At 45.3% G+C, this 16,795-nt stretch overlaps 1 protein-coding gene across 1 annotated transcript in view; it reads right to left on the bottom strand.

Moving 5' to 3' along the window:
- Positions 1–15,720, bottom strand: part of LOC148520499 (uncharacterized) — an 80,780-nt gene extending 65,060 nt beyond the window's left edge. The window contains 1 exon segment of the mRNA XM_088475661.1: positions 15,566–15,720. Within this exon segment, the coding sequence (XP_088331787.1) occupies positions 15,566–15,720 (155 nt within the window).
- Positions 15,721–16,795: the final 1,075 nt, after the last annotated feature.

The following is a 16,795-nucleotide window of genomic DNA, read 5'->3' as shown; positions in this document are numbered from 1 at the left end:
AAATTTAAATATCCTCAAAAAAATGACATAGGGTCCCCCCCCTTCAGCTTAACAGATCCTGGCTTGCCAGCCTGTCCTGGTTTCTAAGATTATGGGGAACAAAATGTGTAAGGTTCCCCTGTAATTTAGAAACCAGTGTCAGTAGCCGGAGCCAATCAGCGGCCACTCTACAGTCAGCACGGCCGCTGATTGGCTGGCGGGACTTGCAAAGCCCGTGCAGTCCCATCAGCTGGCAATAGGGAGGTATCAGAATGTGTTGCAACACACATACTGATACCCGGTGCGTGGTGCTGTAAGTTTGTTTTTTTGTTTTACAAAGGCCATGGAAGACTGCGGAGACCAGCACCAGGATATAGGTGAGTATGAAATCATTTTTGCAGGACCAGTCAACATGGATTCTACTGGAGAAGGGGACAGAAACATCTGATATAGGTAAGTATGCGTGAATGGGTAGGTATGTGTAATAAAGTTTTAATAATCACGGTGTGTGTTTTGTCATTATTTAACTATTTATTTTACACTGGGGGTACAGGTGCCGCCTGTCTGCTGGCACTTGTAGTTCCATAAGTGCAAAAGGGCAGCATGCTGGCACCTGTAGTTCCACTGTAAAATACAATAGTTTAATTATATTTCCCCACTTTATTACCCCCGTACCCAATGCTCCAGGGGTGTGGGGAAGAGCCCCAAGCTTCAGACCAAGCCTGGGGTTAAGGGAGAGGGGGGACCCCTTTTTTGGGGGGTCCCCACCTCCCCTGAGATCCCCGGCTTGGCCTGGCCTGGCTTGGGCTGCTAATGCTTTGGACCCGGAGCCCCGGTGAAAGAGTCTCCGGGCTGTGGCATTACAGCCCGACCATTTTGGGTCTGGTGCTTGTTTTAAATATAGGGGAACCCTACGCAATTTTTCCCCCCTATATTTAAAATCAGGACTGTCCCTGCAGCCTGGTGTTGGTTTCTAAATTACGGGGGAACCCTACACATTTTGTTCCCTGTAATTTTAGAAACCAGGACAGGCTGGCAAGCCTGGGGCTGGCTAAGCTTTAGGGAGGAGGGCCTATGTCATTTTTTTTAACCACTTTTAACCCGTTTTTTTACAGGTACAACACAAGCAGCTTACACATATCTCACTGATATGTGCAGGCTGCTTGCTCGAGAGAGTTTTGCAGAGAGAAGACACTGCAATCTCGAGTGAGTCATCTCCTGCAAAACCTGCTGCTCGGGGGAGAAATCTCCTGCAAACCCTGCTACTCAGCAAAGAAATCTCATTCTGCTTCACCATCGGCCATCTCACTCTCAGTTAAACTCCCTTCTTTGTAAATGTGAGAGTCTCAGGGGCTTCAAATCATCCGAGTTTAGGTGACACTAATCGAGTTGAAAAAAAAGCAAACTCTCCCAGACTCAATTCTTAGTAAATTTACCCGTAAGTCTCCCAAATGCGGTCAAACCCAGGTTTGGCGAGACCTGCCCAGAGGCGCAGAGTCTAAAATACTTGGTGGTTTTCTCCAATCGGGATATGGTTTTCGCTGCAAACTTGCACGGAATACAGGAACATCGGGACAGACAGGAGGAACTATAACTGGAACTGAAGACAGGAACTGAGTAAGGAGTGGTGCAGCTTAGCGACACACAGGATAATCTTGCAGCTTATAAACACAGGTTCGGATTGCACAGTGGTGCAGCTGTGAGACATGCAGGATGAACTTGTAGCTTGCAATCACAGGGATAAAATGCACCGTGAGACAGCTTAGAGACACACAGCATAAACTTCTAACTTGTAAACACAGGTACAGATTGCACAGTGGTGCAGCTGTAAGAAATTCAGGATGAACTTGTAGCTTGTAATCACAGGGATAGAATGCACAGTGAAACATGTAGGATGAACTTGTAATTTGTAATCACTGGGAGAGCTTGCACTGAGGTGCAGCTGTGAGACACACAGGATAGTATACACGGAGGTCACAGGAAACCAGGAACACCAGGAAAAAATAATATAGCCTCTGAAACACGAGACGGTCGTCACAAGGAATGACTACGTGCAGTCATATAGTGATGTTGAACAGCAACTTCCTGTTGCAGGAGTCGGTCTTAAATACCCACAGGCAGCTGGTCATTGGATCCTGAGATAAAACTGGGGCACTAGCAGGACTGCCATTGGAGGAAACTGGTCAAGTGATATGAACCAACATGGCTGCGCCCATGCCTGCCAACACAGGAGTCAGGATGCACGCATGAATGTCCTACCGGACCCCGGGGAGAATCCTCAGCCATAACCCACCATTGCCACTGATGTCTGAACGCCTAAAGACACCAGTCCAGCGGTGAGTAAAGGCCGATCCCAGGCCGGATCCTGACACCCATTCTTCTAGCTCCTATTGTCTCAGCATTGCCCTTTCCTTCTAGATTGCAGGCTCACATGCACAAGGCCCTCTCTGCACCTTTTCCGTCATGCCTGCATGTCCTTGTTCTGTGTCTGTGCGTGGTTTCCTTTTTTTGTTATACCAGCAGTATTACTTAGAGAATATTCATTTACATAGTATATCAATATTTATTTCACCCTGGGGAACACAGTGTTTTGGAGAAAGCAGAAATGTGAAGATTCCTACCCACAGTACTGCCCACTTGCATGCTGCTAGTACACCAATAGCTTTTTAAAATGTATACAGTCTCAGCAATAGTGATGCTTCCATTTGGTAATTTTATTATTTTTATAAAAAAAATTTATTTGTTTACTGTGCTAAGAACCATCTAAAATAATAACCTAAATACAAGTAAACCTGGCTTACATATCTTCAAAATGTGTTATACCAACAAATATTTTTATTATCAGGACTTTGAGTCATGATGGAGAAAAGCACTATATAAATATAATTATTATTATATTATGTGAGATAGTAGCTTTAAATATGTTACGGATCCCAAGGCAGCTCTGTGTAAACCTCCTAGAACCCAGGCTAATGAGGTCTTCTGCCACTAACAGCCACCCGCTGTTCCCTTAGAACCAGAAGCGTTCACCCGTACTTAAGTGGCCGCCTGTAGTAGTGGTTTACATGGATTACCTCTGGAACCAGAGAATTGCGTGAGACACGGGATAAGAGTACAAAAAGTCAATGGAGCGGCTTGGGAAGCTGATGGTGTGGCTTTGAATGCCGATATTGTGGCTTAGAGCTGATGGTGCGGCTCAGAGCCGGTAGTGCAATTTGGAGAGTTGATGGAGTGGCTTGAGAGCCGGTGGTGCAACTTTGAGAGCCGATGGTGCGGCTTTGAGCGCAGATGGTGCGGCTTTGAATGCCGATGTTGTGGCTTTGAGCCGATGGTGCGGCTCAGAGCCGGTAGTACAATTTGGAGAGTTGATGGAGTGCCTTGAGAGCCGGTGGTGCGACTTTGAGAGCCAGTAGCAGCTTGGAGGCTGATAGAGCGGCTAGAGAGCCGGTGGAGTGGCTAGGGAGTTGTTAGCAGCTTGGAGGCTGATGAGCGGCTAGGGAGCCGTTAGCAGCTTGGAGGCTGACGGAGCGGCTAGAGAGTTGGTGGAGGGGCTAGGGAGCCGGTAGCAGCTTGGAGGCTGACAGAGCGGCTAGAGAGAGCCAAGGAAACAGGATTCACCACAACCAGGAGTAACAATAACGCTGACCATGAAGCAGGCCAATCATGCCATGTTGTGGATAATAGATGCCATCCTGCGGCGTCTGGATCGCCTGGCAACCAATGGAACGGCACCAGGAACAATACCGCTAGAAGGAGGAACATTGCTGGATAGGAACAAGTCGTGAGCGCGACTTGTAACAATATACAATTTTAAATTGCATGCAGTTGTACACTTTAAGGATCATAAATTAATTTTCACTGATACAATTATTTATTTAATTATATGGTGCCACAAGTGTTCCGCAGCACCTTACAAAGTACGTAAACAAAAAGTTGACCAGTGACTTACAGTACAATACAATACAGGACAAGGACATGGATAATATACATTGCTACATTAGCGACCATAACACCCACATAAGCAGCAGAACATAAGGTGCCCTAGTGGTAAGTAAGAAGTTGATGAAAGTAATGTAAGGAGAAACACAAGAGGGTAGAGGGCCCTGCTCGTAAGAGCTTACATTGTAAAAGGGAGGGGCAGACAAACAGGTGTGACACAGATGGGGTAGACAGGGGGAAGTAACATGTAGCAGCAAGTTTGGATGAGAGCTGGAAGGCTTTAATGAAGTAGAGCCCGTTTGAATGATTGTTGAGAGGTGGAGAGTCTGATGGGGAGAGGGAGAGAGTTCCAAAGGTCGGGAGCAGCACGGACAAAATCTTGGAGGCGGGAGTGGGAGGAAGTAATCAGTTGGCATGAAAGGCGGCATGCATTAATTGAACGAAGAGGGCGGACAGGAGAGTGAAGGGAGATGAGATCAGAGATGTAAATGGGAGAGATATGGGCGAGGGATTTGTAAGTGAGCGTGAGAACCTTGAATTGGGTTCTGAAAGGAAAAGGGAACTAAAGTACAAAACAGAACTTATATGTATTAGTGGTACACACAATCTTTCTTATTTAGTGGCCCATTTATTGATCATAATTTTTTAACCTGATAATTATAATTTCTTATCGCTGCTATTCGCGTAAATAAGAAATTATCTACCGACAACATGCGTTAAAGGACACCTGCAGGGACAGGGCTCCAAAAGATACCTGTCCCTGTGATGTATAGAAGTAATTTGATTGCATAAGAGATTACTTTCTTTTGCCACTAGCTGCCGCTCTACTGTACATGTGTGGTCTTCTGACTGGTCATGTGCGACATGTGAGTCCCGGGGAAGAATCTCAGGCTTCTATGGGGGCTGATTTTGTGGTCGAAAATAGGGGATCACAACCGATAGCTACTATTGGTACGGCAGTCCCTTGTCGATACATCCATGGGTATTTTTAGGGGATATCCCACAAATATTAATATTAATAGTGAGCCAATATTCATGTAATTACATTCTGCAACCACTCTCACACTTAAACATTGTTTCATCTTTTTATATCTGACATTTTTAATCAGTTGATATTTCCATTCACTGTCAATAAAAATCTATATCTGAATTTTAACATTTTTGCAGTAACGTTATATTGGATTATGTCGATGTTTTCAGAGTGTTTTTCCTTTGTTCAAACAAACAAGAAAGAGGTAAAAAACAACAGTTATACAATACAAGAGAATTATGATGTGAAAAGAAAAACACATGGTAGTTCTAAGTGACGAGGGAACAAAGCAGAGGGCTCCCGCTAGGAAGAAACAATGGGAAATAATCTGGTTGCCCTGTATGTCAGCTCAGCCAGTATGTACTGAATAAGACTGGTCCAATGAATCCTGCAAAGGGGTTGTCAAAGTTTCTGAGACCATAATCACTTCTATTTTCTCTCTGACCATTAAAAGAAAAGATGATTGTTACTGTTTAGCTATTAAATTCTACATTTAGCTACAGAAAAAAAGTGACAGCTTATTAACAGGTTTGTATGGACTAATTACTGGCAAACGCAGAAGAATCGTTTCTAGATGAGGAAATTACAGATTTTCATAGCAACAGAATTCACTGATTCTGCTTGTTTCAAAATGTTTCCACGATTGAACTAAACCACCACTTCCAGACTATTGTGCGATGGATGGATGAATTCATTTGAATGATAAGTACCTTAATTCACCCAAGAAAGCATCTGGTGAAAAGTAGGCTCTCCACAACCAGTCCCCAATTTCCTCACCGCCACGTTCCTTGTGAGTGCTGCCAGCATGTTTCATTAGTCTACACTGCTAAGTGCACTGATGTACAGCAAGGGGAAGTTGAAGTTTGGAAGCAGAATACTGTCCAGCTTAATTACTAAGGGATTAGAATGCCAGCCCTTCTGGACTGTGAGGATTTTCGATAGACTTCTATTAAATTACCATCAGTGGTCCTGATTCAGAGATTTACACTAATGTATTTGCAACTGTGATCTTTTATGGACTTTTAGGTGCCCTGGGCCATAAAGAGCAGTGGCGCGCCCCCCCACCAATTATCAAATAGGGACATAAGACGCATGCCCAAAAAGGGGTGTGGCCTCATGGGGAAGGGTCATTACAAATCTGAATTGTCCTGTCACGACCATGGTTTCCTGGCATAGGGGACGACAGGTATTACCTGTGAGGGCGCTGTGGCGTGGTCCTTCCGGCGGAGGTGCTGGTGTCTGGGGGCAGGCGTTGGCTGTGCGAGGTGTTCCGCAGGCACTGTGTCATTCTGGCTGGGGTAAGCCTGGTGGTGTTTCCGTTCTGGTATGGGTGCCGCCATCTTGCTTCTGATCATGTGACTTAGTTGCTCCAATCTATAGTTACCGACATTCAGCTCCCTCCTTCTGGGGGTGGGGCCAGGGGTGTGACCACACGATCGCATCATCGTGGTCCCACCCCCTCTTCACAATGCCAAAAATAAAAGCATTGTGAAGCAGGGGGCGGAGCCACGATGACATGAGTCATCGGGCCCCCCGCTGCGGAGGTTTCTAGTACTAGTACAGGGGGCAGGCGGCAGCCGGGAGGCTTGCCTGCCTTTCCGGGGGGTCGGGAGCAGCACCCGATGTTTGGGAGGCTCCCGACCAAATCGGGAGGGTAGGCAAGGCTGCTCCAATCCTGGCATGTCACATGCTCTCTCCGACCATTCACGATCCTGCACTGAGTACTTAAGGAAGTTCAGAGCTCCCCATAGTTGCCAGTGCAACGTGTTTCACAGTATATGCTGTGAGAGAGTTCCTGTGCTCCTGAGACCTGTCTGTTCCGTGCTCGCCTGTGCTCTTGCTGGATCCCAGCTTCCAAGCAGCCTGCATCGCTCTGCCTGCTCCCAGTCTCCTGCTGGAACCACCCTGCACCTTCTATTAACCCTCTCCCTGCCAAAAGACCTGAGTGTGCAGTTAACCCTGTACATACACTGCCTCCACTTACCTAGCTCTCTGCAGCTAATCTAGTTTCTACACTGAGCCATCTCAGTACTACTCATCAGTTAACCAACTGCTCCTACTATTCAGTAATAAAATAAAAAAGAGATACAAGCACATCAACTCAAAAGTGCTACTTCCAGTACGCTGAGGTGGTCACCACACCTCCAAATGTCATTTATGAATAAAGTACTTGCATTCTGTGCACACCCTCCGGGGTATGGAAATCAGTCAATCAGAAAAAAGTTCCAAAAAAGGAAATGTTTCTTCTCCCTTTAATACTTCTAATCCAAGGATTTTCCAGATGAGAAAGGGCTTTCTATCCTAAAGTAACTTCTCCTTCATAAGGGTATATAGAAAAAAACATTTATACATAGATCGTATATAGTGAAGTAATGTTTATTAATTACACATAAAAATAATTCTAAAACCACCACACAAATACATATAGCAGCGTACAAAGGCCATAGTAAAGCCGAAATGCATTGGTGGAGAAAGGAAAGCAGCTATCCAGGAGAAGGGTAGACATATTTGGAGTGATCCAGGCACCTATACCCAGGAGGTATCTGGGGTGAATCTTCTTATATGCAATTGTGGGTGTGAGAGATCTACACCCCCCTCTATCTGGTATGCTGCTATATGTATTTGTGTGGTGGTTTTAAGAATGACACAAGTATTGGTTTTCACAAAGTTTACAGCTTCAGTGTTTTTAGACCTTTTTGTCAGATGTTACTATGGTATACTGAAGTAAAATTACAAGCATTTCATAAGTGTCAAAGGCTTTTATTGACAATTACTTTAAATTTATGCAAAGAGTCAATATTTGCAGTGTTGACCAATCTATTTCAAGACCTTTGCAATTCGCCCTGGCATGCTGTCCCTCAATGGGATTAAGGTCTGGGCAGTTTCCTGACCCAAAATTTCAATGGTTTGTACCCCGAGCCATTTAGTTATCACTTTTGCCTTATGGCATTGTGCTCCATCATGCTGGAAAAGGCATTGTTCGTCACCAAACTGTTCTTGGATGGTTGGGAGAAGTTGCTCTTGGAGGATGTTTTATTACCTTTCTTTATTCATGGCTGTGTTCTTAGGCACAATTGTGAGTGAGCCCACTCCCTTGGCTGAGAAGCAACCCCACACATGAATGGTCTCAGGATGCTTTACTGTTGGCATGACACAGGATGAAGACTGTTGGAGGATGGCCTGGTACCAAGAAGGGCTTGCTCTATATTACTCTATTCCCAAATCTGAATCGAGCCCTTAGACGTCGCTGGCCTGCCTTAGACACTCAGCAGGTTACAAATTGCAGGTGAACTAGAGGTACCAGCAGGCTCTTAATACCCCGCATGCTGGTACTTGTGGTTCTCCAAGTACCAGCATGTGGGGTAGGCTTGCTGGAACCTGTAGTTCTCCAGCAAAAGACAATATTATTACATCTATTTTTTACATACACTTTACACAATCAACTTGGCACCCACCGGCCAGGGGTGCCGGGAATAGCCCTGGGCTATCAGCCCAGGCCTGGGGTGCCCTGTAGAGGGGACACCTTTATTGGAGGGTCCCCACCTCTCTAGGGATCACCAGCCTGGGCAGACTAGTGGTCAGGTGTAATGCTTTGGCCGGTGGACCAAGTGAAAGGGTTCCCCTGGCTGTGGCATTACACTCCCACTAGAAACAGTCTGGTGCTTGTTATGGAAAATACATGGGACCCCTACTCATTTTGTCTCCTGTATTTCCAAAACCAGGACTAGCTCAATGAGCCCAGTGCTGGTTGTGCTAAATACAGGGGACACCTACGTCTTTTGTCCCCTGTATTTACACAACCAGGACTGGCTCTGAAAATCTGGTGCTGGTTGTGCTTTTAGGGGGGGACCCCACTTAATTTTTTTTATTTGAACACTTTAAGCTTTTTACACACAGATGCATGCACGGATCTCACTGAGCCTAACAATTAGGGGGCTTTCTTTTGTAATTTAGGACATGGTGGCTGGTGTTCTAGGTGGACTGGGAGAAATGAGGATATATAGACTATATGATTGAAAGCAACCACAACACCATCCTTGAGTCACACTGTTTAACACAACAACTGCGTTTGTTTTGTTTTATTGTTTTTTGTGTGTGCAAAAGCTGGGCCAGATATCACTGACCAGACAGCAAAATGAGCCTAAAATGAAACTGACACAGGGCCTGGTTCTGAGTCGCCCACAGACGTGGCCGGTTTTCTTTATAATTCAGACACCTACTTGCAGAGTCTCTCCTGTGGTAATCCGTCTTGGTGCGTCTTTAGAGGCGCCACTGAAACTTGCACTAATCCTATGGTGAGGGTTGGGCACTCGGGATCCTGGCGTTTAAAATCCTGACGCCGGCAACCCAACAGGGTTCAGAATGTCAACACCTGTTGGTAGGTATCCTCCCCCTCTCCCTACCCCTAAACCTAACCCTCCCCTATGCCTAAACCTAACCTTCCCCCAGTACCTAAACCTAACCTCTACATCCCTTCCCCGCACCCTAAACCTAACAATCCCCCCTTAGTGCCCAACCCTCCCCCTAGTGCTTAACCCCTATCCCTCCCCCTCAACCCCGCTACTTACCTTCGGGATGCAGGCGATCGGGATGCCGGCACCAAGCTTCTGACAGGTGTTGGTATTCCGGCGCCGGTATTCTAAGCACCGGCATCCCCACTGTCAACATATTGACCGTATCCCATGGCAGGTGCAGCTTCTCTGTCTGAGTGTGGTGTCCTGTGTGAGCGGTTGTGCATCTTTAGACACAACCGTTGACAACGACACACCCGCGTCTGCCTAGCCACCCTCTGTTACCTTCGAGGTACACCCACTAAAAAACACACTCCTTGCGTCCTAATTAGTTCTGCATCTCGGTACGGTAACAATTGAGAGGAATGCGCAGTGCAACACAGGTGCTTCCACAGTACTAAAAACTTTGGCCAACTGCACTCATGTCAGCATAACGTGTAACTCAGAATGAGGCCCTTCACACAGAGCATACTGAGGCACGTAGCAAAAATTCCACCCATAATTATTTTGGCTTTTAATTTATATCACAGCCCTGCAGTTCCAATGAATGTTATCTCGCATGATCACAGCCCCTCACAATTTATGACATGATATGTATTCTGGTAGCTCGGTGCCATCCTTCCTCTAATTGGTGCTGTCACATGAATCTGAGAGAAGTGCTGATTCTCTCATAGTGGGACATCTCTGTATCTAGAGTCAGTATCTGACACCATACGAGGTGTTTAGCCAGCAAAAAAAAGACTGGGATCTGTGTAAATGCTGAATAGGGATCTTTCTTGCAGCATTCCCAAGCTGATTTTAAGGCTCATAGGAGTAGGTAAATGCAAATTTTAATAAAACATAAGACTGAAAGGGCGAGCGATCCAGCGAGGGATGTTTCACGTTAACTTTGTTGGTGTTTTTACAAATCATCCAACGTTTTTAGTGAGCACTTTTTGTTTGGTATTACTACATTAATTTGGACTGTATAAGCCTTATACAGGTCAAATTAATGTACGAATAGAAATACCAAACAAAAAGTGTTTAAGGGGGATTGTTTTTAAGACAAATATACTTAAATACATGCAAAGTAATTTAAAAAATAGACGTGGAAGCTGTGGAAACAGGTTTTGATTTGTTTGGTGGGGGGGTTGGTGCTTGTGCTATTGTTGTTTATGAGCTAGCTCTTTAAGATATGAGACTCACTATTGCACTTACATATACTGTAGAGTAGACATGTACTGTACATTATGGGGCTGGTTCTTATTCTGCGTGTTTTGCCTGTCACACATCAGCGACTTTATGCAAAGGCCGCTACAGAGTCCTTCCTTGATGTACATCGTTCATATGAATGTGCAAGGTCCGTAGACACTGGATAACTTGGTGCGTCTTTAGGCGCATGTCAGTCGCAGCCCTATGGCAGGTGCAGATTCACAGTCCTGGAATGGGCTCCTGTGTGAGCTGTTAAGCGTCTCTATATGTAACAGCTTCCAACAACACATCCACGCCATAGCGTCCCATAGCATGCCCATAAGACGGACCATCTCCATGCGTGCACTAAGCCACCTCCCTGCCACTGTCCAGGAACGCCGACTACATTGTAAAAACATTTCTGGGATTGTGCGCTTGCTATCTGGACGAATGCGCACTGATAGTCATAATCAGTCCCTATATGTGTCTTTGGGGTACTCAAGTGCAGTTCACTAACTGGAGCTTTTGTGATTGGCTTTGCACATTGTAATGATTGGTCGATAATATGACAAGGGGACCCTTAATCTTATCTTATGTCTCAGCATATGGGGGTAGATGCACTATTTTTATGTGAAACTTTTTAAAAGTCTAAATCCTGTCCAACGTGTGATTCAAAGGTGGACGGTATTGCTCTCCCGGCTGCGATCCTGTATACAGCGGCTGTTCGAAAATATGCAAATGTTGCAGCTGCTGCTATTTGTATTGAGACGCCCAATAGAGGCTTCATAAGCAGAGCCGGAACTAGACTTTTTGGTGCCCTGTGCCAGAGAGAGCATTGGCGCCCCCCCCCCCTCCCAGTTTTTAACTAGAGACATAAGATAATACACCTGAAAAAGGGCCATGGTCTCATGGGGAAGGGCCAGGAAAGAGATAGGGGATACCAGGAGCTGCTGGGGATAAAAGAAGAGGAAGCTACAAGTGAGAATGATAATAAACAGGAAAAATTACAGGCCCCTGCCCTGCGGTGCCCTGTGTTGCACTACCCTAGTTACGGCCTTGTTCATAAGTCTGGCCATTTGCATTCACAAGACGTACCATCGGTTGCAGCATCAGTGTTCTGAGCAACTCTATGGTAGCTCAGAATGTTCTTCGGAAGCAAGCCGTCCGAGCCTTAACCACCGCTCAAAGGCACAGACATGCCCCCGAAACGTTCTCAACATTTCCCGTTGTTACCTGCCACAAATGCTCCCTGCCTGTCAATCACGCTGCGTCCAAGACCACACTGCGACTGACGTCTGTGATGAAACTTGGAGTATGCGCAGTGCGTGCGACTCATACGTGGTATATACAAAAAATCGTTCAACTGCACAAATATCGGCTTTGCGTTCACCTCTGTATCAGATCCTGAGACTCTTTATATGCTCATATACCACTTGGTACGTCTTTGGATGCCACCATCGGTCACACCATAGAACTGGCATCTGCCTAATGCTAGGTGCAGATTCTCCATCTGAGTATGACCTCCAGTGTGAGAGATTAAGTGTCTGTGTACATAACCATTTTCAGTTGCACACTCGCAACACTCCCATAACACTCCCATAGGACGCAACATAGAGGTATTGCCCATAGCAACCAATCATAATCTAGCTATTATGTTGTAGAAGGTGCTAGATAGATGTTAACTAGAATCTGATTGTTTGCTATGGGCAACATCTCCACCTCTAAAAACCCACACTTTAGTAAATATACCCCTTTGCATCTGAATCAGTACTAGGACTCTGGGCCTGATTCAGACCCGCTCGCTAGCAAGCGGCCGCTCGTTGCAGACGATGTTGGCTAATGTGCTCATGCGTGCAGTTCGCAGTGCGCGTGCGCAAACTTGTACGAGCAATCGAAATGTGCTCGCTCGCCCAGCAAAGACAGCCCAGTGCAATGAGTGACAGGAGAGGCCGTTTGTGGGTGGTAACAGGGGCAGGGCAGTGGTAACGGGGGAGTGGAGTTGCGGACGCAGGCGTGCCAAAGTGTTTCAACGCCGTTTCTGAGGCATGCATAATTAACAGGCAGCATCATAGTACAAGTCACCTGGTTGAATAATACACTGAAGTGATCGCAGTGCAGTAGGGTACAGCCAACCGCAAACGCTGCGGTCAGATCCGATGGAACCCGATGTACTGATGGTTGTATATACTTCATGGAGATGACGTACGCTAGTGGGCGGCTAAAGACGGGCTGGTGGGCATCTGTAAGCACAAAGTGATCGCTCGCCAAGACATAGTGGGCGTGCTTATGTGTTGCCATGCGAGCGGCTGCCTTGACGTCACTTAGCTGATATTTCCACACGCTGGGAGCGAGCGGCTGCATCTAGCGAGCGGATCTGAATCAGGCCCTCTGTGCACTAACAATAGGGACGCATGAACACTGCGACTTAGATGCATGCACAGTAGAAAAACATGGCTCCAATGCGTCCGACATGGGCAGTGCGTGCGATTCACAATCAGGCCCAAAGACTCAGGTTTTTATTGCATTGTCTGTACCCATTGAACATTTTGCAAGGGTACTTAATGAAAGTACAACTGGGTTTAGTGTTATCCTTTTATTTAGAACATGATGCCTTTTTTCTCCCCTTGTATCTAGCACCAGAATGTATTAATATGGGAACACTCCCAAATCAGGGGGTTTATTTACTAAACATCGGTTCTAAAATCTGGCGCTTCCGATCGTGTGTGTGATTGATATTTAAAAGGGCAATGCTATTACTACCAAAACACGGCTAGTAACAGCATTGTGCTTTTACATTTTTGAATTCTAGAATTTTAGAATTCATCCCTTAGTAAATAAATTCCAAGTGTATAAAAGACATAAATAACACATAACATCTACCCCAGCTGGGGGAGACCCATCCTATAACCTGTATATTTTCTGATATACTTTGTGTGTGATTTTATTACAGAGATTAGATTTGGGTGTTTTTTCATTATACTGCATTGCAGACCGATCTGAAGATGCGTCAAACGACGCGTGAGAGCGCACAACAGTGCTGACAAGGTGAAAGCAAAGATCACATAATTCTGAAAGCCTATTAAAGAGTACTTTTGCCAAAATCTTTCTGTCTGTATTAAGAATGGCTATGGGGCGCCAATTCTCAATACGAGATGGGTCTTTCCCTTTGAATAGCAAAATAAGTGCAGATAACCTCATGGAAGGAGGGAGAATTCCCTCATCCAGGCTCACATTAAATACTTCCACTAGGCGGGGAATTAGGAGGTCTGAAAAGATCTTATAAAACTCAGATGTTAAACAATCTGGTCCTGGTGATTGTTTTGGGTTCAACCCCATTATCGCTTTCCTAACTTCCTCTGCGGTTATATCACAAGCCAAAGAGGCAAGAGAAGTACCTTGAGAATTCAGACCAGGGGTCTCCCTCAGAAATGTCTCCATCCTCTCTCTAATAAGTGGCTGCTCAGACAACAGATCCGAATAGTAGGACACCACTACGTCCAAAATGCCCTTCCTATCACTATGAAGGGCACCCTGTCCATCAACCAGTCCTCTAACATGTTTAGCATCGACTGATGCCCTACAGTTCTGGTAAGGATCTGGCGAGTGGTACGAACCATAATCCCTCTCCAAAACCAAAGACATCAATCAGTTATATTGAAATTCTCTCATCTGAGCCTTCACTCAGGAGATTTCCCCACAATCCCCCTCATCAGAGATCAAGAAATCCAATTTTCTTCTTAGACTATGGTAGACATTTTTCTTTATTAAGTTTCTCTTGGCTATAAGGCCACGGAAAAACTTACAGATTCACTTTTTTATTACCTCCCACCACTCAGACCTACTCCAACCAGCCTCCAGAAGCGTCTCCTGAGATTGAAAGAAGACCCAAAATCACTGCCTAATACCCTCTTCTTCTAGAAGCTCCGAGTTCAAATGCCAAAGACCCCGCCCTTTCTGAGGGGTTTCTGAGGTATTCAAAGTTACTGAGAGAAATCCGTGATTGGAGAACTCCACCAACCTCACCCCTAGGGATGAAGTTACTGAAGTCTCCTTAACAAAAAAACCTATCTATCCTAGACCTATGGCTGCCACTAAAGAAACCTGTGAGGTCTGGGGAGTGACGAATATGCACATCCACCAGACCCGCCTGTCTAGCCATACTAACTAAAAAATTAGAGTCATAGCCCAGAGGTCTCCTTGAGCCCCCTCTGTCCTTTGGCCTAGTTATGGTATCAAAATCACCACCAAAGATAACCTGCTAGGCCGTAAAAAGATATTTATCTCCATGAAGAGACATTTCCTCTCCCATTGTGACTGAGGACCATAAATATTAATTAATCTAAGATCCTGTCCCTTCACGTTGACATCCAAAATCATACATCTGCCCGCTTGTAACTCTATAACCTTGTGCACAGTTACCATACCAGTAAAAAGAACTGCCAACCCACCGTATGGCTCGGCCGCAAGAGACCAATAAGAAGGACCTCCCTCCACTCCTGCTTCGCCCTATGGAGGAGATCCAATTTACTAATCCAGGTCTTCTGCAAAAATAAAAAATCAACCTCAACCATGCTGAAAAAAATCAAAGGACATTTTATGAGCACATTCGGAAATCACGGAAGCCACATTAATCGTGGCACATCGTATAGGATGGGATCCATGTTTTTTTAGGTTATAAAAAACAAGACCTTGCATATTTTTCCTTTGTACCAAAAAACCCAACTCAAACACAGAAATATACTTAAACCCTACAAACCGACCTCCTGCAGACCACAAGCCCCCCCACCATCCCTCCCTGGACGGAACATCTGCCACTAAAGGTTTAGGATCTGGAGGTTTAGCTGTACCCGAACTAACTTGCCAACTAGACCCAATAACCCCCTCATCACCTATCTCACAGGAATTTATTACTAAATCTTGAGTAGAAGCTCCGTACCCCTCCTCCAAATCCTCCATCTGAGTCTCTTCTATAATATCAATTCCTTCTTCTTCACTCCCCTGCATCACCTTACTATCCAGTGGCTTTGTTCCCAATGGGTCCAAAAGAGAGCTTATAGGAACCTCTACAGCCAACTCCTCTATCACGTGCATTGCTTCCTTCCCTTGACCACTATTTTGCGCAATTCTAAATTTAGCCCTTCTTTTGCATCCCTTCCACTTTTCCCTGAAACCAGCCTAAACTCATTTCCATCCCTAACTATCTCTCCTTCCTCAGCTGATGTGAAAACATCAAACCTGTTTGACAAAACCATTTGCTCTTCATTTTTCCTTTTTCTTTTTCCCTATTACTATTTCAAAAGGCACTTCCTCTGCGTTCATATTACTCGTTCCACCACCCTCTTGTTTTTCATTTACCACCACCTTATCTATCTCTATAGGACTTTCAACAATACTTATTACCATGTTCTCTTGCCTAGGCTGCCGAGATTCTGCATTATGACTAGCCTTAGGACACCTGCTATACGGGTGACCCTCCTCACCACACAAGTTACATCTCACCATGTTACACGACCTTGACACATGTCCAATTTTCCCACACAAGGAACATTTAGTCACATCACAATCCCCACTGAGGTGCCTAAAATCACCACGTTTGAAACATGTCCTCCTCTGCCCAGGATAGAAGCACTGCACGAGGGAACATGTACATTACCAGTATTTGACAGACGCAGTTTAACCATAGCTTCCCAGGCTCCACCCCATACCCCCAACGTATGCCCAGATTTTATCTAATTTGACTGTAACTCACAGTACCTTGATAACCAGAAGGAAATATCATCTGGCAGCAATGATTCATTTCTGACAGTGATTTTTACTTTATCTTGACGGGTAATTAAGCTTGCAACATAATTCTTGTAAGGACTTCTGTTTCTATATGGCTGCTACACCTCCCAGAAGGCTGGTAAACCCTGATACGATAAAAAGCTTAGATCATAATCAGGGGTCCTTACAGGGTGGATACAGGCATAAAGATCACTAGCAGCAAATCCCATATCAAAAACCATTTTCAAAAACCCTTCAGTATTCGGGCCCTCTCCTTCCCCCACCCACTTAAACTGGATGAGATTCCGTCTTTTCCCCACATTCCAAGACCCCACATTCACAACTGGTTGCACATTAATATTCTGCTTAGATACCATATTTGCATAAGATATCCCACTCGGCA

This window comes from Taudactylus pleione, unplaced genomic scaffold, assembly GCF_031769625.1.
Source record: "Taudactylus pleione unplaced genomic scaffold, aTauple2 ptg000176l, whole genome shotgun sequence".
NCBI lineage: Eukaryota > Metazoa > Chordata > Amphibia > Anura > Myobatrachidae > Taudactylus > Taudactylus pleione.
The sequence above is the reverse complement of the archived record's forward strand: the minus strand, read 5'-3'. Positions and strand labels throughout refer to the sequence as shown.